The 23,594-nt window shown below is 42.7% G+C and overlaps 1 protein-coding gene across 12 annotated transcripts in view; it reads right to left on the bottom strand.

The window, feature by feature from the left end:
* mef2aa (myocyte enhancer factor 2aa) overlaps positions 1 to 23,594 on the bottom strand; it is a 114,120-nt gene that overhangs the window by 8,602 nt on the left and 81,924 nt on the right. For 3 of the 12 annotated variants that reach the window (XM_084060670.1, XM_084060665.1, XM_084060669.1), the window contains exons 5-9: positions 21,059 to 21,190; positions 20,848 to 20,982; positions 19,038 to 19,242; positions 6,268 to 6,458; positions 2,141 to 2,164 (exon numbers count right to left, since the gene is read on the bottom strand). In XM_084060670.1, the coding sequence (XP_083916796.1) occupies positions 2,141 to 2,164; positions 6,268 to 6,458; positions 19,038 to 19,242; positions 20,848 to 20,982; positions 21,059 to 21,190 (687 nt within the window). The remainder of the gene's footprint in view (positions 1 to 2,140; positions 2,165 to 6,267; positions 6,459 to 19,037; positions 19,243 to 20,847; positions 20,983 to 21,058; positions 21,191 to 23,594) is intronic. The other 9 variants (XM_084060676.1, XM_084060674.1, XM_084060666.1 and 6 more) reach the window with 6 other exon arrangements.

Consider the following 23,594-nt stretch of genomic DNA (forward strand, 5'->3'; position numbering starts at 1 on the left):
CATGAGAATAAAAACCCCAGTGTTTTAGTGCAGTGGCCAGCATGCTGCCCCCACATACACATCCACACGGCACGGTGAAGTCATGCAACCAGACTATTAAAGCACTAAACCAGAAACACACACGCGCATGGGTGCGCGCGCACACACTCACACACACACACACACACACACACGCACACACACACGCACACACACACACACACACACACACACACACACACACACACACACAGTACACACATACACGCGCGCAGACACACACGCACACACACAGGTTTGTATTACTATACTTGTGAGGACGTCAACGCTTTAGGACAGCCATTTTATGAATGTCATTTAAAAATATATATTTTTTTCCATTTTTAACCGTAAGCTTAAAGCCGAAAAACAGCAGATCTACAAGCCCACAACGCGTCGCGCTGCGACGCGTTGTGGGCTTATAGATCGGCTGTTTTTCGGTGCACAACATTGGCGTGTAACTAAGTATAAATCATGTTTAACTCTAATTCCAATCCCTAAACCTGACCTCTAAATGTCTAATCCTAACCTGAATGTTTTTCTGATTGTTAACGTATCTCTAAAAATAGTTTTTTTTTAACTATGAAACAACCATTTGTCTTGTGAGGACCTAGAAAAACGGTGCTCACAATGTATATTTCTTCAAATTCTACTATACTTGGTCCTCACAAGTATAGTAATACAAACACACACACACACGCACGCACGCACGCACGCACTCATTAAAATCAGACACATTTATTAGTTTAGAACAATATGACAAATCCAGACCCCTTTGTCTTCGGTCTAGAATATATGATGTAGCAAGCATGTGTGCAGCTGCTGCGGGACTCAACTAGGATCTATTTGATGGCTTCCTTACATTGTTTCAACACTCCAGCCAGATGACTTCACCAAACCCCAGTTTCTCACACCATGATGACATCATTCAAAAATGAAGTCATCTTTTTTTTGACTTCTCGGGGAGAAAATACAAAATGAAACAATAATGATCTATCGCTTTTGTCAACCCGTGCCCGTGTTCGCTGAGTCAAAATGTTTTTGTTTTTTTTCTCTTATGTGAATACGACACAATAATAAGCATTGTATGTCGAAAACATAAATCCACCCACACAAACACACACACACATCACCTCTCCCCTGTCTTTCCCACTCTCACTTACTCACATTCTCACATACGCGCGGGCACGCGCATGCACACAAACACACACAAACACGCACTCGCACGCACACACACACACACACACACACAGTGGCGGAAAAAGTACTCAAATTCTTTACTTAAGTAAAAGTACCAATACTGCTATGCTAAGTATGCTAATACTCTGTTAAAAGTAAAAGTCCAGAATTAAAAATATACTTGAGTAAAAGTACAAAAGATTGGCATCAAAATGTACTTAAAGTACCAAAAGTAAAAGTACTAAATATTTGAAAATAGCAGATCTACAAGCTCACAACGCGTCGCGATGCGACGCGTTGTGAGCTTGTAGATCTGCTATTTTCAAATAGCCTAGGTATAAAATAGGGTAATAAGTGGTAAATGTATGTTTCATTATATCATAATTTATATCTGAAAAGTAACTAGTAACTAAAGTTTTCAAATAATTGTAGTGGAGTAAAAGTACAATATTTGCCTCTGAGATGTAGTGGAGTAGAAGTAAAAGTATTGGAAATTAGAAATACTCAAGTAAAGTACAAATACCTCAAAATTGTACTTAAGTACAGTACTTGAGTAAATGTACTTAGTTACTTTCCACCACTACACACACACACACACACACACACACACACACACACACACACGCATGCACACACGCGCACACACACACACACACACACCAGTGGTATATGACTAACGTGGACGTGTTAGGAATGGATGAGCCAATTAAACAGGCTGAGGCAATTCTTCGCAGGCCAAACCCAAAACATGCAGTGACAAACTCAGCTTAACCCCGACATTTCTCTATTTGTTATTGTTGGCAACCCCCCGAGAGCTCAATCTCTAGTCTCACACAAGCCTCCTTTTCGCTCTAGCATGTACTACAGTACGAATCTACCAGAAGCATGTACACGCAGCACAACTTCGCCCAGGCATTCTCTCTCTCTCTCTCTCAAAACTCACCAATTCCATTTCCTCCTCCTCCGACTGCCCTCGACGGAAGAAAAGAAGAGAGGCAGAGTTATAGAAGACGAGGCACACAGAGGCAGAGCTGGTAGTCAGTTGCTCTGTGGTCAAGGGTTAGAGAGTGCAATAGAACAGGGGTTCCTCTAAACCTTTCCACGGCCAAGGACACCTACATAGCCATATAGCCTCTGGCTGCGGCCCCCCTGTTGTGAAATGGCTTTAAAAAAAACCTGTATGTATATATGCTTGTATATTGGCTATTTTTGGAAATGTATTAACGTTTTTTTTTTTTTTTTTTTTTTTTTTTACAACGTTTGACAACATGCCCAAAAAAGGCATAGGTAAGTGGTTAAACTGGCACAATGATCTTATGAAGTGAAATATAATTGTTTAATCCATTAAGACCTGAGGTGATTCTTACTTTTTTTTTCTAAATCCTAACAGTTTTTTGAAAAAAAAATCCAAAACTTTTTTTTTTCAAGAATTTTCAAAAATAGCAGATCTACAAGCTCATAGCGCGGCACTCGGTGCCGCGCTATGAGCTTGTATATCTGCTATTTTTGAATAGCCAAAGAAATCTAAAGTGACACAGATGCGTTCCAGGTCTTAATGAGTTAATGTATATTATTTTGTTGTTTTTTTAGTTTAGTTTTTTTGTTTTTATTTGTTTGTTTATTGTTCTTCCCAATTGGCACCCCAGCCCTCACTTTGAAAACCCACCGCAATAGAAAATCTATATCTCATGCTCTATGGTGAATAAAGCTCCATTCACCATACACTTACACAGTGTCCGACATGTTCGTTCTAATCCTCTTACAATACCCCTTCCTCTAATTCGTCAGTGCCCAATTAATTTATGTTCTTAGCTAGCATCACAGAGTATTCGCCTATAATGTGCGATAAAAATATTACAACATAGACACTAACAAGTTGAGATATATTTTGAGTAGGGAGCACTGTTGAGATGCATTTACTATCCCTCCACCAATGGATATATTAACACACAACGGAAGGGTCACTGACGTCAGGTCAGTATAGTGAAGTCCATAAGTCCACTATACACGGCCAAATCCTCAATGTTTATTTATCCATTCGTAACTCAGAGAGTGTACAAATGAAACGAACACAGAATGATTCTGTGTATTAGAGCCGGAATGGACACAAAGCCATGACGTCTCGATGTAGAACACGACCTCTGATTAAAAAAACGTGCTTGACCTCCCACACTACAGCCATGTCAGTTTCACCCCCTACCTGCCTACATGGTACCGTGGTCCACAGGAGTCTGAAAGTGTCACTGCAAGAAGCTCTTAACCCATTAAGGCCTGAGGTTCCGATTCTACAAAATGTCTTCTAAATCCTAACAGTTTTTTGTTTGTTTTTTTAACTTATGTTGCTACTGGATGTCAGTGGTTCTCAAACTTTTTCATGTCAAGGACTCCAAAATGATATGTATTTGGCCGTGGACCCCCATCTAAAAATATGTTGTTCCAGGGACCCCCCAGAAGCAAAGATTTGAGTTACAAATGTTCGCTTTAACTAATATATATTCAAAGATTTGCACACATTTTCTCGATTTTTCAAAAAATAGCAGATCTACAAGCTCATAGCGCGGCACTCGGTGCCGCGCTATGAGCTTGTAGATCTGCTATTTTTGAATAGCCAAAGTGTAAAATAATGCTTTTTTTTTTGCTCAAATCAAAAAAGTGACACAGATGCGTTCCAGGTCTTAATGGGTTAAAACCAGTGGGAAACTAGGCCGCCGATAAACTTTGTTCGTCGGGTACTACGAATGCTGACTGCAGAGTTCTCCAACATTTCCACCGTCTTGCATATACATCCTCCATAGCAGCGCTCGCTAGTGCTTTCGCTGCAGGGAAACTGGAAGCCCATTTTCCATCTTTTTTCCTGTGCCGGTGGGACAGCCTGTGCCTAGTGCCGAGCCTAGGCCAGGCGCTGTCTTAATACCCACACTCAATCAATAGCGGCAGGAAGACACGACAAGGGCGACAAGATATTATCTGGCTCACACCCTGGGCCCCTGATTAAGTCTTCATCCCCACTCTGTCACAGTGAGATGTGATTAATTTAATACCATTATGGCCTAATGACAGGCTGTCTGCAGACCTGCCACACTGCCTAGGCCCTCTCTCTCTCTCTCTATACCCATCTGGAATGCTTGGTTAAGTTCTGACAGTGTAGACCCTGCCCGCCCCTCCTCCGCCTCCATCCTCGGCACCCTGACACGTTTAACCCATTGAGACCGGGAACGCATCTGTGTGTCATTTTTTGATTTTTTTTTGGGCTATTCAAAAACCTTTTGAAAAAAACGTTTTTTCACGTTTTGAAAAAACGTGAAAAATGTGTGCAAATCTTTGAATATATATATTTTTAAAAAGCAAACGTTTGTAACTCAAATCTTTTCTTCTGGGGGATTCTACAAAATGTCTTCTAAATCCTAACAGTTTTCTGAAAAAACGTATGTCACTATATCAGTGGTTCTCTAACTTTTCCATGTCAAGGAGCCCCAGAATTATATGTATTTGGCCGCGGACCCCCATCTCAAAATGTCGTTCCAGGGACCCCCTCAAGAAGCACAGATCGGAGTTAAAAATGATCGTCTTAAAACATAATATTCAGATTTCCACAAACTTTTCCACGATTTTTTCCCAAAAAATAGCAGATCTACAAGCTCATAGCGCGGCACTCGGTGCCGCGCTATGAGCTTGTAGATCTGCTATTTTTGACTAGCCTGACGAAATGTAAAAAATGACACACAGATGCGTTCCCGGTCTCAATGGGTTAAAGCCTAATTTGTCCTTTGTTGCACACTGGTCGTGACGTGTCGCGTTGCTATCTTGAAAAAAAAAAAACTCTTTTTTTTCTTACTCCGGCGAGCAACACTGACAAACGCCGCGAGACAAAGTATAAATTAAGGCTTCAGACTTCCGTCGCGCCGCCATCTCAGCCAATACCTCGCCCCGGCCACTTCCACATGCCAAGCAATGGGTAATAATGCGGGCTTGTGTTTACAACACCTTTTGCTGCAGGCTAGTCAGGAGGAGGAGGAGGAGGCTCGGCGCAGGGCTATGAGGAAGCAACCTGCGGTAACCCCAGGTATGTTTACCAAAAAAACACAATCGTTTTCCTGGAGCGGCTCCTGTTGATGACAGCGCCGCGCTATGCTATACGTGCAACTTTGGAGAGACTACCAGTGTTGCCAGATTCAGAAACAAGCAGCCAGGTCTAGGACCAACCAGACGAAAAGAAGCGACTATGGGCCATAGATCAGCTATTTGAAAATAGCAGATCTACAAGCTCACAACGCGTCGCGAAGCGACGCGTTGTGAGCTTGTAGATCGGCTATTTTCAAATAAAATCTGGCGGGGGAAATTATAATAAGCAGATCTGGCAACCCTTGAGAGACTACATTTGTTGGCCAATCTCGGAGAATACCCCCCCCCCCCCCCCCCCCCAAACCTACAGTTTTTTTTTTTTATATACACGGTGATTTATGTCTGCGAGAGCCTAGCGTTGCCTCAGGTGCTCATATGTGGTCAGAGCTCTCTGCACCTTAATTATTATAATTAGAGAGGGGCCTCTCTCATTTCAATATGAATAATGGAGCGAGAGAGTGAAGGCACCTGGGCCGCAGGTTCTTGGCTCGAGTCCGCCGTCTCATCACGGAGGTGATCACGGAGGAATGTAGCATGAGAAGAACGCTGCATGCATGCTCGTTCGCTGATAGGCGCAAATAATAAGGGCTGCCATAGGGCTAAATGAGTCCTACAAGGCACACGCAAACACACCAACAAGGCCCTCGGAGGTTTCTTGTATCCTTAGGGCGCTGGAGAGGGCTGCTCCTCCCTGCCAGTGCCAACCTTACGGAGGAGGAGGTGGCATGCTAACAATCGCTGAGATAACATCAGGAACTTGTGTGGGCATAATACAGCAAAAAAACTTGTACTCGTTCCTCGCACAAAATGTGGGAGAGATCTTGGAGATTATGCACCGAGCCAAACTCTTGCTCTCTCTACCTTGGGGGCAAAGGTACTTAAGAGGTCCCTCCGCTGCTGGTGCACTGATGTGCACCGGTACGGTTACGTGTGCCTCCTCTTACTCACCAGCGGGGGCATCATCCCTTTGCTGGACGGGGGGATAACCACCCTCAGGTCCGGCTTGCGGCCGCCCATCCCCATGTTCCCTCCAGGGGGCGGTGGAGACTTGGTGGGCATGACCTTGCCGCCCAGGCCGTTGCCGCTGGGCGTGCCGAGGAGGGCCGGGGAGCCCCCCCTGGGGTTGACATAGCCGTTCCCTGCAGAGACAGAAACAACACAAACACATCACTACTAAAACTACGGGACTGTGACTGACAAACACTCGGCATGCAGTCATCAAGCCAAAAACCCTCCATTTCTTTCTTAGCTTGTTGTGGCACGCAACGTTAAGTGTTTCCAACCCTCTGGGAAAGTTTTAATAGACTCGGATAATTATCTTGCACATTTGCGAAAATAAAATGTCCATTTTAAAATTGATGAGCCTTTCATTTTCACTGTGAATGATTACATCAAAGTCTTTTTTTTTTTTTTTTTCTCTCCCCTCATCTTGGGATATGGAGCAATTCTCATAGCAAATGTACTGTGACTGCTTTAACCCTTTAAGACCGGGAACGCAACTGTGTGTCATTTTTTAGATTTCTTTGGGCTATTCGAAAATAGCAGATCTACAAGCTCATAGCGCGGCACCGAGTGCCGCGCTATGAGCTTGTAGATCTGCTATTTTTGAAAAATGGTGAAAATTCGTGGCAAAATCTTGGATTATATATTTTTCAAAGCGAACATTTGTAAAATATTTAGTTCCAGGAACCCCCAGAAGCAAAGATTTGAGTTACAAATGTCCGCAAAAAAAAAGAAAATCAAATATTTGCACAACTTTTCATGATTTTTCAAAAAAATTGCAGATCTACAAGCTACGAGCTTGTATATCTGCTATTTTTGAATAGCCAAAGAAATCTAAAAATGACAGATGCTGCTTTCCCGGTCTTAAAGGGTTAAGAAATACTTTGAACTATTGCAGGCTGAGTTAAAAAACATTGTTGCTATTGGCCCTTTCTTTTTGGGCAGAAACAACAGCGAAGCAGGCTGGTTGGTCAAAGGTGTTCTCCCTTCATTATTCACACCTACAGTATATATGGAGCTGGTTTTCTTGTTTCCTATGAAGGCTGAGTCAGACCCTTGTCTATTCTAGGAAGCCCACACCTCCACACTCACTCCCATATACCATCACTAGACAACACTGTACATTACTGTACATGAACACACGTACTAGCATCATTGACGGTTTCATTAGTTTTAACCGCTTTAGCCCTATTTTTTTGCAATTACAGTGTGTTTGCAATCAAATAATAAAACATTAATTCACCCATAGTGAAAGTGGTTAACCCATTCAATCCGGAAGGGACGCATATTCAAAAATAGCAGATCTACAAGCTCATGGCGTGGCACCGAGTGCTGCGCCATGAGCTTGTAGATCTGCTATTTTTGAAAAATCGTGAAAATCTTTGAATATATATTTTTTAAAGAAAACATTTGTAACTAAAATGTTTGCTTCTGGGAGGGGGACAAAATATTTTACAAATGTTCGCTTTAAAAATATTTATTTAAAGATTTGCACAAATTTTCACGATTTTTCCCAAAAGAATAGCAGATCTACAAGCTCATAGCGAAGCACTCGTTGCCGCGCTATGAGCTTGTAGATCTGCTATTTTCGAACAGCCAAATAAATCTAAAAATAACAGAGATGCGTCCCCCCGATTGAATGGGTTAACAATAAAAACAGTGCTCCGTTTAAGTTGAAATCATTATGGAATTGGCAAAGAATGTGGGTTACCCTCTGCATGTCTTTGTGCCAGTGAAATATTGGCCCATTCACTTTAAACGGATACCATAACATGGTAGTATTTTTACACCGTTTTGAGTAATTTAGTGTATGAACAGATATAGTTTATGCACTGAGGATTTTTTGCTGTTATACAGTATTTTGCCCGAAGCATCCAGTTTAATTGGAACATCCTGTGTACACTGTGTCTATATTTTTACACTATTAGTCAGTAGGAGTAGTAACAGTAGTAATGTACTAATAAAAGGGGATTCTGGAACAGATTTTCATTCTTGTTCTCATTCTGTGATTCGAAGAAAGAAAAGAAAATACATAAATGTTTCAAAAAGAATTGTCCATTGTTTACTTGTACTTGTAACACAGATTATTTCTACCTGTCATCTCCATAGCTGAATGCAGTTTGGACAATCTGATTTCTTTTGAATGCTTCTTGGTTTTTTACAACATACAAACATTTTATTTGCCAATTTCCAGATGACCTTAACTAACCCATTAAGACCTGGAACGGCATCTGTGTCACTTTTTGATTTGAGCTAAAAAAGCATTATTTTACACTATGGCTATTCAGAATAGCAGATATACAATCTCATAGCGCGGCACCGAGTGCCGCGCTATGAGCTTGTAGATCTGCTATTTCCTGAAAAATCTTGAAAATGTGTGCAAATCTTTGAATATAATATTGTTTTAAAGCGAACATTTTTAACTCTAATCTTTGCTTCTGGGGGGTCCCTGGAACAAAATATTTTGAGATGGGGGGGTCGGTGGCCAAATACATATAATTTTGGGGGTCCTTGACATGAAAAAGTTTGAGCAACCACTGATACAGACATTTGTAGAATCGGCTTCAGGTCTTAATAGGTTAAGCTGAATTTGGTTTGTTTTAATGAACTACTGCATGTCTGGGGAAAAAAACTAAAAAAATGTAAGTAGTAATTAAATAACGGTAAGTAAATAATAAAACTAAAACTGAGTGAACCTTAAGCTCCAGCTAGTTTTGAACATTGAAATACACAGCAGTAAAATGTGTTGAAATGATGAAAATGAGGTGTTGGTGGGTAGGGCGGTCAATGCTATCTTAGCATTCCATCAACAGATCAGTGACACTTCAACAAGTAGCTGACTCCTCCATTGTGTTCCGTGTGTCCCAGTGAAACATAAGCTGTCTGCAAAAAGAGTAGAGCCTCGCTTATGAACATAATGGAACAATAACCCCTCTAACTACAGATAAGAACCCCCAACAATGCACAGTCAAATAAACAGTTATGAGGCCCTACAATAGTATCTCACAGCTGAATCAACAGTATACGCAAGCCACACCTATCGCCCTCAGCAGTACAGCTTTGATCACACGGCAGACACGGCTTGCTGAAAAACACAACATTTACAGAATTAGCCCGAGTAAATGTCCAAGGCCCCTAAAAATAGCACATTTTCATTAAAGGCGTCCAAGATTAGTCATTCGGTGGGAATTACTTTTTTATTTATTTTAATTCAATTCCGTAGCATTTTTTAGCTAAGATGTGGTGTGCCATGTCTGGCCTTGCCAGTTAGCCTGTTCTCTTTATATACACACACACTACACTAGAGATGACAGTAACAGTACATTCTTATGTGTGGGCATGGGTGACAGTGAGGCCATATGGCAGGTGTCAGACGAGAGCGAGGAAGGCGTATACCGCACTCTGTCTTACTGTAGACGGCGCCGAAGCAGCCGCACACAAGCTTTCTGATCACAATCAGCGGGGCTATGATTTCACAGCACCACTTTTGTCCAACATTAACCCATTAAAACCTGAAGCCGATTCTACAAATGTCTTCTAATAAATCCCAACAGTATTCTGAAAAAAACATAGGTTTCTATATCAGTGGTTCTCAAACTTTTTCATGTCAAGGACCCCAAAATGATATGTATTTCATATGGCCGCTCGACCCCCATCTCAAAATATGTTGTTCCAGGGGACACCCAGAAGCAAGGATTTGAGTTAAAAATGTTCGCTTTAAAACAATATATATTCAAGGATTTGCACATATTTTCACAATTTTTCAAAAATAGCAGATCTACAAGCTCATAGCACGGCACTCGGTGCCGCGCTATCAGCTTGTATATCTGCTATTTTTTGAAAAAATTTGTGAAAATAATGCTTTTTTAGCTCAAATGAAAACGTGACACAGATGCGTTCCAGGTCTTAATGAGTTAAAATCTGCTGTTGCAAATGACGTGAACGCATCTGATTCTACTCAACCACACGAAGCCTAGCGTGTCCCTATTCTGGGCACGTCATAAAAGATGAACATTCTGCAAAAAATAGGCAGACATTCAGAGAACATTTGGCGTGAATTCAGGCCAACATTCGGTGAAAACAGCCCCATCTACAAGCAAACGATTTGTCGCGACGCGTGAGCTTTAGAAAACGGCTACGGTATTTCATTTGACATAAGATTTATGCGGTTTAATGATTACGAAGATCCAGTCTTATTTACCCCCTATTTTGTGTAGAACTGTACAGAAACCATTGGCAATGCATTTGACTGTACCTTTCATAGTAAGCATATACACCAGACAAACACATTTATACAAGATTAATCCCAGAGGTTTGTGTGATGATGAAAAAAACCCTCAAAACAAGCATTTCTTAAGCCTCAGAATAATCACTAAAATGAGCACATGACTGAACAAACATTTGGACCACAGATCCAAGAGAACACCCACATGTTCCAGAGAGCCTAGAGTTTTATAGCAGGGTCGTTTCTATGGGCTTGTTGTACAGCATGTGTGTCTGTCTGTTGTCTGCCCTTGTTCCAAATTCAGACATCCCTAACAGATTGGCTGTGATGTTAAATCCTCTCTAGATGAGCACGGAGCATGTACGAGGCTATTTGGGTTCCGTGTTTGGGTAAATAAATAGATTCATTGTCCTAAATAATTAACAGGGCTTGTTGTGGAGCAGCTTTACATAAGGGCCTGTCATTACGACTCCCACATTCAGTTTTTCGGGATGAAGTCAAGGGGGGAAAAAAACAGAAGTGTGACTAAACCGTTCTTTCGCTAGTATTTGCTGTGTAGAGAGAGAGAGAGAGAGAGAGAGAGAGAGAGGGTGAATCTGGTCTGCCTGTCGTTAGGCAAACATCCCAGGAGCGCCCAAGTTTGGGCAAGAGAAGAGAATTACTCTGGGATGAATGAGATGAGATAAACGAATATGAATCAAGGGTCTTTGCAAAGGGCAAATATTATTATTATTATTATTTTTTTTTTATCCCACGATTTTGTAACCCTTTTTCACCCGGTGCCAATTATCTAAGTGATCCTGGGCGCTACACTCCCCCCGCCAGCCTAGGGAGCCCCAGAGCCGAGCTCATGCCTCCTTCAATGCATGAGAGCCAACTGAGCCTCTTGTCACCTGACAGGGAAAATATTTTAACAATAGACTGGACATGGACAGTAGCCTCCTCTGTACTGCCAATTCTCTAGTTAAAAACAACAACAGAACTACAATATTGTCCTCCTTAAATAGTGTCTGAGTGTGGGAGTCTGGGAGATGGTTCTATACTGTTCCAATAAGTCCAAAAGTATTCTCACAGTCTCACAGTGAGAATACAAACTATTTCACGAGGGGCTGAGTAGGTTACAGTATATAAAACTATATCAAAAAAGAAAAGGGGGAAAAAAAAACTCAACAACATTTTGAAAGCAAAACGTTCTTCAAGGCAGACCTGTGGAGCCTGTGTTAAAAATGATTGACGTATATTACTGACTGAATCATTTTCCAGCCACGCAAACCTGCTTTGTATAATTGCCGTTCACGAGCTTGTAACTCTCCAATATTAATGAACAGATCTGTGCAGCTTGCAGGCATAATATTGCATAACAGAGAGAGAGCCCTCTCGCATCCCTCACGTTTCTTCTGACAAAGTCTCATTCTCAATGCTCACCGGGGGATGAGAAGAGAGTTTGAAATCGATTGCGTGAGTGAGCGGTTGGTTAAAGGAAAAGTAAAGACACTTCGAACATGTTGTACCGCCATAGAACAGCACGTTGGGCTCACTGAGGAGACGCACTGTACAGTACTGTATGTATAGGGAGGTCTTTATTTCATCATTCTCCTGGAGGGGCTGTATTAACCCATTAAGACCTGAGGCTGATTCTATAAAGTGTCTTCTAAATCCCAAACAGTTTTCTGAAAAACCTATGTTGCTACTGTATATCAGTGGTTCCCAAACTTTTTCCTGTCAAGGACCCCCAAAATGATATGTATTTGGCCGCAGACCCCCATCTCAAAATATATTGTTCCAGGGACCCCCAGAAGCAAAGATTTGAGTTAAAAATGTTCGCTTTAAAACAATATATATTCAAAGATTTGCACACATTTTCACGATTTTTCAAAAAATAGCAGATCTACAAGCTCGTAACGCGGCACTCTACGAGCTTGTATATCTGCTATTTTTGAATAGCCCAAAGTGCAAAATAATGCTTTTTTTTTTGCTCAAATCAATAAGTGACACAGATGCGTTCCAGGTCTTAATGGATTAACTTTTAGAAGCTAAAACAAGAGCCAAAACAGATAGTTCATTTCATTTTTTCAAAATAAGGAAATTAATAAATCCACTGAGATTCACTCCAATACCGGTCACATCTATCTATCTAACATCGCAGACCAAGCAATATTCCACACAAAGTCTTCAAGAATCCCAAAACATTCAGAACTGTCAACTACAGTACCAATCACTAAGATGACAGAATGGGTTGGGGGGGGGGGGTGTCGCCGCCCAGAAAAACAGAAGAAAAAAAAAAGAGACGGAGTAGAAAAATTGGTTCAGCCTTCTTTCTACCTGGGCTTGTGTTCTTTTTCCACTCTGGGGAAAACAACAAGACAAACGCAGCTCATTTACATGTTGTTGACGTGTTTTTCTGCCTGTCTATCATGTCAAAAATCAGAGACTCTCTCACAACACAAGCTAAAGCTGGAGTGTTACTTCAACTCTGGAAGTGTAGAAAAATGTCCGTGCGCCCGTTTTTACTGTGCGTGCTCCCACCATTCTCTGGGCATTATTAGCGAATCAGAGTGTTCATTCATTGCTATTTGTATGGGCTTTTCTTTTCTAACGGTGACGACCGACGCAACCAGCCCAGGAGAAGGGAGAGCACACACAGCCCCGGGGCGCTACGATTCCATCTGGGCCCGCTTTGAAGAGGTCTCTCCTCTGGCCATAGCTGTTACGCGTGAAAAATCACTGCTATGTTAGGAATGGTCATCTGACAGCATGGAGCGGAGCGCTCGCTCGCTCCTCTGCTCCCCGCGGTCTCTGCTGTTCGACACTAGTTCGGTACAAACAACAGCTGCAGCGTGGTGCTCCGAACCCGGTGCCAAACGCTGACTCCCCCCTCCTGGCAGAGGAGGATCCCAGCTCTCTCTCTACACCCCCCTTTTCGTCCCATACCATACCGCACCCTGAACTTCAAACTTACTAAGGGTGCTCCTCGGTGCAGAATGCTGGCCTGGAAACACCAACCAACCGAGCGGCTGTCCCATGAGTCGCGCCCCATAGCTGCCATTAATCAAAGCCTTTGGTGATACTGTAATAATAATCCCGTAAGGCAGTGGTTCTCAAACTTTTTCATGTCAAGGACCCCCCCCCAAAAGGACATGTATTTGGCCGCGGACCCCCTATCTCAAAATGTTTTGTTCCAGTGACCCCCCAGAAGCAAACATTTGAGTTACAAATGTTCGCTTTAAAAAAATATATATATTCAAAGATTTGCACACATTTTCACAATTTTTCAAAAATAGCAGATCTACAAGCTCATAGCGCGGCTATGAGCTTGTAGATCTGCTATTTTTGAATAGCCAAGTATAAAATATGGAAAACGGGGGTTAAAATGATAGTGACGCTTTATTAACTAATGTTTGCTGTGGACCCCCTGGTACCCCCCACCTCAAGGACCCCTGGGGGTCCCCGGCCTGGGGGTCCCCGGCCTTAAAGTACACCACAGCGATCTTCCATTACTTTAAAATGTACTCATATATGGGCTCTGTGACAGGGAAAGGGTTAAAAGCAACACCTGCCTCTGCCTCTCACACAGACTATGCAATGTGCAGCCATAATGACATGCCGTCCGGTCATTGTGTACCGAGGACTTAAGAGAGGGATGTCATGGCCCGAATACCTCCAGGGTTATGCTAGTCTCTAGGCATCTTGCAGACCCTCTCTCCTCTGGCCCTTATAAGGGCTGCTATGGGGGGCACCGGGGGGGGGGGGGGGGGGGGGGGACATATGCACCTGTCAATAGAGGGAAGGAAACCGGAGGAGGAGGAGGGGGAGAGCGCTGGACGCGGAGGTGACGGAGGCCTTAAAGGAAACGCTGTGTTTATTTACCTGCCACGGCCAATTGGACGAGCTGATTGCCTTAGTCCAGTTTAACCGGTTCAAGCACAACACAAGGGGGGCCTCACTGGAAGGATCGGGTTAGGCTAAGCTGTTTCACCCCTATACTCTCAGGGTGATGATGCTCTAGACCACTGGTTCTTAAAGTGGTGTCCGGGGACCCCCAGGGCTCCTTTCGAGAGTTACAGGGGGGGTCCCCAGCTAAATGATACATAGTTAGGAACCAAATGGACCCTTATGGGTCTGTAACTCTGAGAGCGTACAAATGGAACCAAATGGACCCTGACGGGTCCATTTGGTTCCATTTGCACACTCTCAGAGTTAAATGAACATTGATTTTACAATATAAATTGGGGTACCAGAGATAGAAATACCATTCAATGGGTGTCCGTAGCCTCTAATGCATGTCAAACTGGGGGTCCTTGAAATTAAAATGGTTGAGAATCACTGCTAGAGCCGTAAAAATCTTCTCTTATGGGGGTCCCTGCCATGCATATTTTATCAAATGAGGGTCCGCTGGCTGATAAGTGTAAATTTGGGGGTACTCGACACGAAAAGGTTTGAGAACCGCTGCTCTAGGCCAGTGTAATTCATGTCCTCAATGGCGAGATTGCATGCCACGCCGCAAAATGTACATATACGCATATTTGCGCTTATTTACACTCTCAGAGATTAATGAACACTTCTTTGCAGTGTAGCATGCAGTGAAAATGGAGTGGGACAAAGGGCATTAGAGTACCAATCAATGATGTAAACTTCGCCCCATTGTATCTTGGTTATTTATTGTAATCTCTACTTTCTTTTTGTCTGTTTTCGATTTTGTTTTTCTTTCGGTTTTTGTTTTGTTTTTGTTTTTGTTTCGTTTTTTGCTGTTCTTGTTCAAGTCCAGTCCTGTCTGTGTTTCGTCATGTCCCATAAAAGTAAAAAAAAAAGGAACCATGGTGATATGTTAACACCGATAACCAACCCTCGTTTCTCTGCACCACCTATGTTTCACCAATACATTCGTTTTTTAACCCAAGACCTGAATCCGATTCTACAAATCCCAACAGTATTCTGAAAAACGCTTATTTCTATATCAGTGGTGCTCAAACTTTTTCATTTCGGACCCCCAAAATGATATGTATTTGGCCGCCGACCCACATTTCAAAATACTTTGTTCCAGGGACCCCCCAGAAGCAAAGATTTGAGTTCAAAGTTAAATGTTCGCTTTAAAAGAATACATCTATTCAAAGATTTCTTTTCACGATTTTTCAAAAATAGCAGATCTACAAGCTCGTAGCGCGGCACCGAGTGCCGCGCTACGAGCTTGTATATCTGCTATTTTTTTCCGGTTATAGTGGTCTCGGACCGGTGTCACATACGGTATACGTGAGCCCCCCCCTCCCCCCCACCTTGTGTGCTAAGCGGGGGGCCTATTGGGCAGAGCTACAGAGAGATAATGAATCCCTCCTGGAGGTACTGGAGCCTGTGCCCGCTCGCTTGGCACCGTGAGGTCTGTGGTATATCCAACACGCCACCTAATGAGATGCACAGAATGATATGATCAACCGTCCACATGCTCCTGCCAGCTAAAGAGGAGCTCCATGTGATGGAGACGCCAAGACCGCGATATGAAAAACGTGTCACGTAGATAATATGTCTTCAGCGCGTGCTAGTGTTGATTTCGTCGACTAAAACTATGACGAAAAAATGTTCGTCGACTACCTTTTTTCACTGACGAAAAGTAAATAAAAACTAAGCCACGATGACTAAGACTAAATATATTGACAATTTCGTCAACAAATACAAACTAGACTAAAATGTTAGGGAGTGACGAGTGGAGAAGAGATCCAGTAGAACTAAAAGACAAGTCATGTAATGCTCGGTTGCGCTCGGGTGTTGCCCTCTGAAAATAGCAGATCTACAAGCTCACAACGCGTCGCGCTGCGACGCGTTGTGAGCTTGTAGATCGGCTATTTTCAGCACGCAACCAAGTGTAAAATCCGCCATTAGGACGCCATCAAGGCACCGCCGAAATACATTTTAGCAAATCAACTGTAGATTTAGTCGACTAAAATCTTATGATATTTAGTCGACTAAAACGAGACAAAAACTACAGTATTTCATATGACTAAAATATGATTAAAACTAAATGGAATTTTATTCAAAAGACTAAAACTAAATCAAAATTTGCTGTTAAAATCAACACTGGTGCGTGCAAACGGAGAGACGACGATCGCTCATCTCTCGTTGTCTTCATGGAGTGCAAAGTGTGGGCATAACGGAAAACGGTGAGGGCTTCAATAATAGGGATTCAGTGTCTGAAACTACCTCGAGCCGTCGACACAGCATGGTGTTTGTTACCTCCTAAAGGACAAGGGTACCCTGAGATTGTAAAGACTCATCTGCAACCAGTGGGTTCTCATTTCAACCTGGGAAACCGTCAAGTTGAAGCTAAGGCTGCAACTATCGATTATCTTCTTAACGATTACTCTATTGATTACTTTTCCGATTACCGGTCGAATATTCGAGAAGCACATTTATATGTATATTCGAGGGCTTAAAGCGCAAAGGGCGTACAGTAAGTGAAATTTTCTGAGAGAGCTTTTTATTGATTGTAAATAAAAAACATTCCTTGCAGCTTTATCTATATGCGCTCCAAACTATCAATATACTGTATACTGTATACAGTATATAAATCACTGTGAAAAAAATGCTATTTGATTTTTAGATAACATTTTTGAAAATCAATCATTTTATTGACAAAGATTACAACATTTTAAATCAATGAGGTAGATTAACTGTATCAACCCTTGTTGAAGCATGCAATGTCAGTGCCATGCCACCCGAGCTCTGGTCCACATTTTGGGGAATGTCATGATCCAACAAGCACATTCTTCACTAAATCTTCACTAACAAACCAACGCCTACTTCTTTGGAAACCAATCCTTTCACTGCACCAATATGAAGGACCGCCCTAAAGTCTTTGCAGTGGCTTTGCGATGCATCTTTTGAATTTTCAAATTGTTTCCACCTAGTTTAACACATTTTTTAAATGTTCAGATCTCACAAGACGTAACTGTAAGATCTCTGAGCATCTGGCTACACGAGAATACTTCACTACTACTACATTGTGAAACCTTCCTTAAAGGAGTAGTTCACCCAAAAAAATACTTGTTTTCTATCGATTACACACCCAATGAAGCCTTGAATTCATGGATTCTTTGTAGTTTTTGTCGATGATCGGCGGAGGCAGTCATCATGGAGGCGGTAGGAGACACAAATGACCTGCATTTGTGTCTCCTACCCGGAGAGACCACCGCTCATCAAATTATTGGCTTAGGAATGCGTCAGAAAGACAAAAAAAAATCCATGAATTCAATGTTTCATTGGGTGTGTAATCGATAGAAAAAAAAATGTTTGGGTGAACTATTCCTTTAATTCAGCTGCATTGCATTTCAGCCTCGTATCTGGGTCCTATACACCCCCACCCCCCCCCCCCCCCCCACCACCCCCCATAACTCTGTTCTGTCCCTAAATGCATGCGTTACAGATACCGTCCTATATAGGCTGACATCATGCTTTCTCACATCACATGTAAAAAGGTGCGATGATAATCATTTCAGAAGGTGTGAAGAATGAAACACATCACACCAATAACACTCAGGAAGCCACGCATCCACACAACTCTTTGTAAGCCTCTGTCTTGACCGTTTTAACCACGTCATCGTATGACATGTAGCGAAAAATAAATCCCCCAATATATGGTTCCAAATAAAATGTTGCAACGACTGGAAACTCCCTAGAACAGTGGTTCTCAACCAGTGGTCCGGGGACCACCGGTGGTCCTTGAGGAGTTTCCAGGTGGTCCCCAGCTGAATGATGGAGAGTTGGTAACCAAATGGACATTTAGATCTTTAACTGTGTAAAAGATCTAAAGGTGTGTAAAATGAAACCAAATGAAAAAAGAGTGTGTTTTATCCCACGATTTTTGTAACCTATTTTTTCACCCAGTGCCAATTGGCATGTAATCCTGGGCGCTACACTCCCTCTGCCAGCCTAGGGACGATTTTTAACTCTTGAGAGCGTAATTTTACATTTTACGCTCTCAAGAGTTAAATTATTGTTAGACATCTGCATTACTTAATTTACAAGACGTCTACACAATTAGAGAATGTGGAAGAATTGTTCTTTTGACAAAATCTTATCCAATGATAACAAAATATTCTAAGTCTTGGGGTCTGAGAGGCTTAACCCATTAATACCTGGAACGCATCTGTGTCACTTTAGATGTCTTTGGCTATTCAAAAATAGCAGATATACAAGCTCGTAGCGCGGCACCGAGTGCCGCGCTACGAGCTTGTAGATCTGCTATTTTTGAAAAATCGTGAAAATTTTTTTTTTATATTTTTTTCCGAAAAATTGTTAGGATTTTGAATCTTTTTAGACGCGGCCTCAGGTCTTAATGGGTTAAATCTCATCAAACGATGGTTCCGTGGCTCAAATGCCAAATAAATAATGGACCTTGATATGAAATAGGTTGAAAACCACCGCTCTAGAAGCAAGCAGATCATACAGTGTTCCTTTGTAAAAAAAAAAAAAAGGTGAAATCGGTGTGTTTTGTCAAACTGACCTGCGCTACCTGCACTGGTGGGCCTCTGGGGACCCCCGCTAGAGCTCACGTTCCTGTGCAGAGACGCCTGCGGCGGGGACAGCATTCCGCTGTCACTCAGAGAGGCCTGTGAGCCCAGACTCCCTCCTGGCTGGTACATGGCGTTGGGGTTGGAGACCGGCACCGCCACGTGCATGGAGAAGTTCTGCTGGGGCAACGCTGTGGGCTGCCGGTGGCCAGACGAACGTGCACAGAAACACACACACACACACACACAGGGGCACGCACACGCACGCACAGGCACACATGTGCACGCACGCACACGCACACGCACACACACACACACACACACACCGAACATACGATACACAAACACACAGAGAAATATATTGTTAATGATATGCAGTGCCGTTAAGTCAAAGATTGAGGGGGAAAAAATGTTATTACACAAGTTCATACAGTGTCCTTTTGGGCTATGGGATAAACTACAATAGCACAGCACTGCCGTACTGTTTTCAACGCGTTAATAAAGTATTCAATCAATCAATCAATCAATCAATACCAATAATCATCAGTCCCATTAGCACCAGTAAGAAAACAACATTTTAAAAACACCTTTGTTGTACAGTAAATCATTAAATAAATAAACAAATGAAACATGCATTCAGGTGATCACTTTTTTTTTGCGTTGCAACAGTCAGCACTACAGACAAAAAACAAAGTCCTCTATAACACCTTCCATTTTGATCAAGACAGTGCAATATTACGTAGGCATTTCTTTGCCAAGAAGTACAGGGGATGGGAGGGGACCAGACAAGTGAAAATTGTCCCACCAGGTGATGGATTTTTTTTTACATCTGCATTTAATCCGTGCCTACAAAGTGCTGACTGTGCAGAGCTTAAGCGTAGAATGCCAGGTGACAGTGAGAACATTTCATTATAGCATTACCCAGTGAGGCAGTTAGTGATGTCATTAGTTGGTTAATGGCAAACAGTGGAGCTCTTCATGTCAGGTATATACAGAGAAAACAAGGGCTCAATAAGCACTGCGGACGCTTCGCATAATCCAAAGATTGTCACCCCGCGGGGGATAAGATCACAGTAGTCTTGTGGTATTTTGTAGGGTTTGAAAAACAGTGTTGTACTTGATGAAGGGGTAGGAAAGGATGCAGAATGATACAGTAGCAACTGGCCTCATTGTGAACGCAGCAGCAGCACTGCTAGAGAGAGAGGCTCACAGCGAGCCAAGGAGATACAGTACTCTAGGGCTATAAGACTGGAGGGGGGAGGGGAGGGGGGGACGAGTTGAAACACCAACCGACATAAAAGAAAGCATTCTCCGACATCACATGATCGAGGAACCAGTGAAGAGATAAAGGAGATTCAGTTTTTTATAAAATGGGCTTTGTAGTGAAGATTAGGCTTTGGGAGGTTACAAAAAAAAAACATATTTTAAAGCTGGCTGAAGATGGTGTGATCTTTTTCCCCCCCCAAAGATGGTGTGTTGTCCCCCCAGTCATGGTTACAATGTGATCTTATCAGGGTGCGGCTGCCATCGCAGAGCAAATAAACACGAGAAACAAATAACGCTCCCGCGACGATGAGGGGAGTGCAAATGTTATGCTTGAGTAGTTCTGAAAGTATAGTAGTCGACAGAAATTCTAGGGTGGGTATTACAAAAAAAAAAGAACAAAAAAAAGAGGTGTAAAGATACAGTACGATGAATAATTAGTAAAAATCCTTTTGTGCCACAAAGCCAAGCAAAAAAAGGGGTTTGGGGGGGAGAAAAAAACTCAAAACAAAACAAAAACATGGCATTTACAGTACTTACGATTTTATGATTTCTCATCATATTATCAAACTCCTCATTAATTTTTTTATACTTTTCTTCTGTGTGAGGCGTGAGGACATATGAGGCATCGGGGTCCGGGCTATCACAACCTCGGTGTTCTTTCTTGCTTAGCGCCTGTATGTGGGACATCAACATAAAAGACACAAGGGAATCAACACAAAATGGCAGGAGGACTGAGGAAAGTACTTACACCACAGCGCTTGTACAATAAACCACTTTCTTCGTTTAGTTTGCCGAAATGGTCGTCCACGAGGGGGCTGTGCCCGAAACAGTCGTCGGGATCGGGACTAGCACAGTCAATATGGCCTTTGTTTCTTAGTTTCTGAAATACAATTAGGACAGTTGACACAATCAAGTATGCACGAAGTGGCTTTTGTTATGATTCATTTATACTCCCGTTGCCGCGACACTGACGACCGCGCGCCGAAAACAGCGGATCTACAAGCTGTTTTTCGGGCCAGTGTTGCCAGACTCTGCGAGAGAAACAAGCAACCAGGTCTAGGAAAACCAGCCCAAAAGAAGCGACTATGAGGCCCACATGAGTACTTTAACATGTACATCAGCTATTTGAAAATAGCAGATCTACAAGCTCACAACGCGTCGCGATGCGACGCGTTGTGAGCTTGTAGATCGGCTATTTTCAAATACAATCTTGCGGGGGAAATTATAATAAGCAGATCTGGCAACCCGTCAAGTTCTCGGCGCGCGTCAGTGTCGTGCGATGAAGTGTAAATCAAGAGTTTGAGTCTTAGCTTGACACCACGTTTCTAACAGTGAAAAACAGAATATTGGTACATTCAAAATCAATACAAAGGAGAGGATCTCAAGTTACGTAAAAAAAGAAAAAAAGAAAAAGTCTGTCTCCCAATACAAGGCAACGGAACATCGGGGGGTAAAATTGAAATGTCACTCCGTATCCTTTCACCCTTCAAGAAGTGTTCGGCACGAGAGAAACTAAATATTCTTCCTCCTCCTTCCTCCGTCCCCTCTCTCTCCCCTACTCTACTTCCTCCCTCCTTGCCTCTTCGGGCCGCTCCCCCCTCGTGCGCGTGTGTGTGTGTGTGTGCATGTCTGTGTGTGTGTGTGTGTCTGTTTGCATATTTCATTATAGTTCACTTATCGTAACCCACCCAGCTGGAAGACACCACAGCATAAGAGGATCCCACGGCAAAGCGCTTTAGACTGTACCCGGTCCTTAATTCAGCACGGCTGCCAACTCACAGGATCTCAAAAAGATAACTCGTATATGAGAGAAATGCAAAATGGATTACCATGTGTGGTCAGAGATGCTTATGCGGGCATGAAACGGAGCGATTATTGTAAGAGCAAAGAGCAAACAGAGTGGTACGGCTGTGCAGTAAAAAAAAATAGGTCAATTTTAACACCAGAGTTAAATGAACACTCTGCATTTTACCGTGCCAGGCGTTTTCTTCTTACTCCAGAGGAAGAGTAGGGGGTAAAAAATAAACTAAAACACACAAGCTATATACAACTAACCCATTGAGACCTGGAACGCATCTGTGTCATTTTTAGATTTGAGCTAAAAAAAACATTATTTTACACTTTGGCTATTCAAAAATATCAGATCTACAAGCTCATAGCGCGGCACCGAGTGCCGCGCTATGAGCTTGTAGATCTGATATTTTTGAAAAATCGAGAAAATGTGTGCAAATCTTTGAATATATATATTTTTAAAGCGAACATTTTGAACTCAAATTCTCAACTTTGCTTTTGGGGGTCCCTGGAACAAAATATTTTGAGATGGGAGTCGGCGGCCGAATACATATCATTTTGGGGGTCCTTGACATAAAAAAAGAGTGAGCACCACTGATATAGAAACGTACGTTTTTCAGAATACTGTTGGGAGGATTTAGAAGACATGTAGAATCGGCTTCAGGTCTTAACGGGCTAAACAAACAGACAAACAACGTTTCTAGCGTCTCAGCTAACTCTGCGGCGGAAAGCCTGTTCCGTTGTTCCTCATTAGGAAGCTCTGAATAGCGGGCGCTAACAAGACTCGCTGACAGCGCGTGACAGCGCGTGATATCGAGGTGAGCGGCGCGCACATCCAAAATATGATTTATGTGTGGCTCTCCAGGTTCCCCTCTCTCCTATCAGGCTGCCGCAGGGTCTCACAGCAGCACGCAGCGCCCCTCCCTGTCCGCTAGGCTACTGGGGCCTCCGAGGCCCTGTTCCTACAGGAAGGTCGCCGACTCCCGCGGATGCGGGGGTCACAGAGCCAAGCCAGAGGAGAGGAAACCTACTGCACACTAATGAGACCTTCCTCTCTGTGTCTTGGCTTCGTCACCCCGCGCGAGGTGGAGGGTTTTTCTGTATGTGTGCGTTAGTTAACCCTTTAAGCCCTGAAGAAGCATCTGGGTCACTTTTTGATTTGAGCTAAAAAGCATTATTTTACACTTTTGGCTATTCAAAAATAGCAGATCTACAAGCTCGTAGCGCGGCACCGAGTGCCGCGCTATGAGCTTGTAGATCTGCTATTTTTGAAAAATCGTGAAAATGTGTGCAAATCTTTTAATATATATTGTTTTAAAGCGAAAATGTTTTACTTGAATCTTTACTTTTGGGGGTCCCTGGAACATATATTTTTAGATGGGGGTCCGTGGCCAAATACACGTCATTTTGGGGGTCCTTGACATGGAAAAAAGAACCACTGATATTATGGCGACATCCGTTTTTTCAAAAAACTGTTGAATCCCCCAGAAGCA

This window comes from Gymnoscopelus microlampas, assembly GCF_963454915.1.
Source record: "Gymnoscopelus microlampas genome assembly, chromosome: 6".
Taxonomy (NCBI): domain Eukaryota; kingdom Metazoa; phylum Chordata; class Actinopteri; order Myctophiformes; family Myctophidae; genus Gymnoscopelus; species Gymnoscopelus microlampas.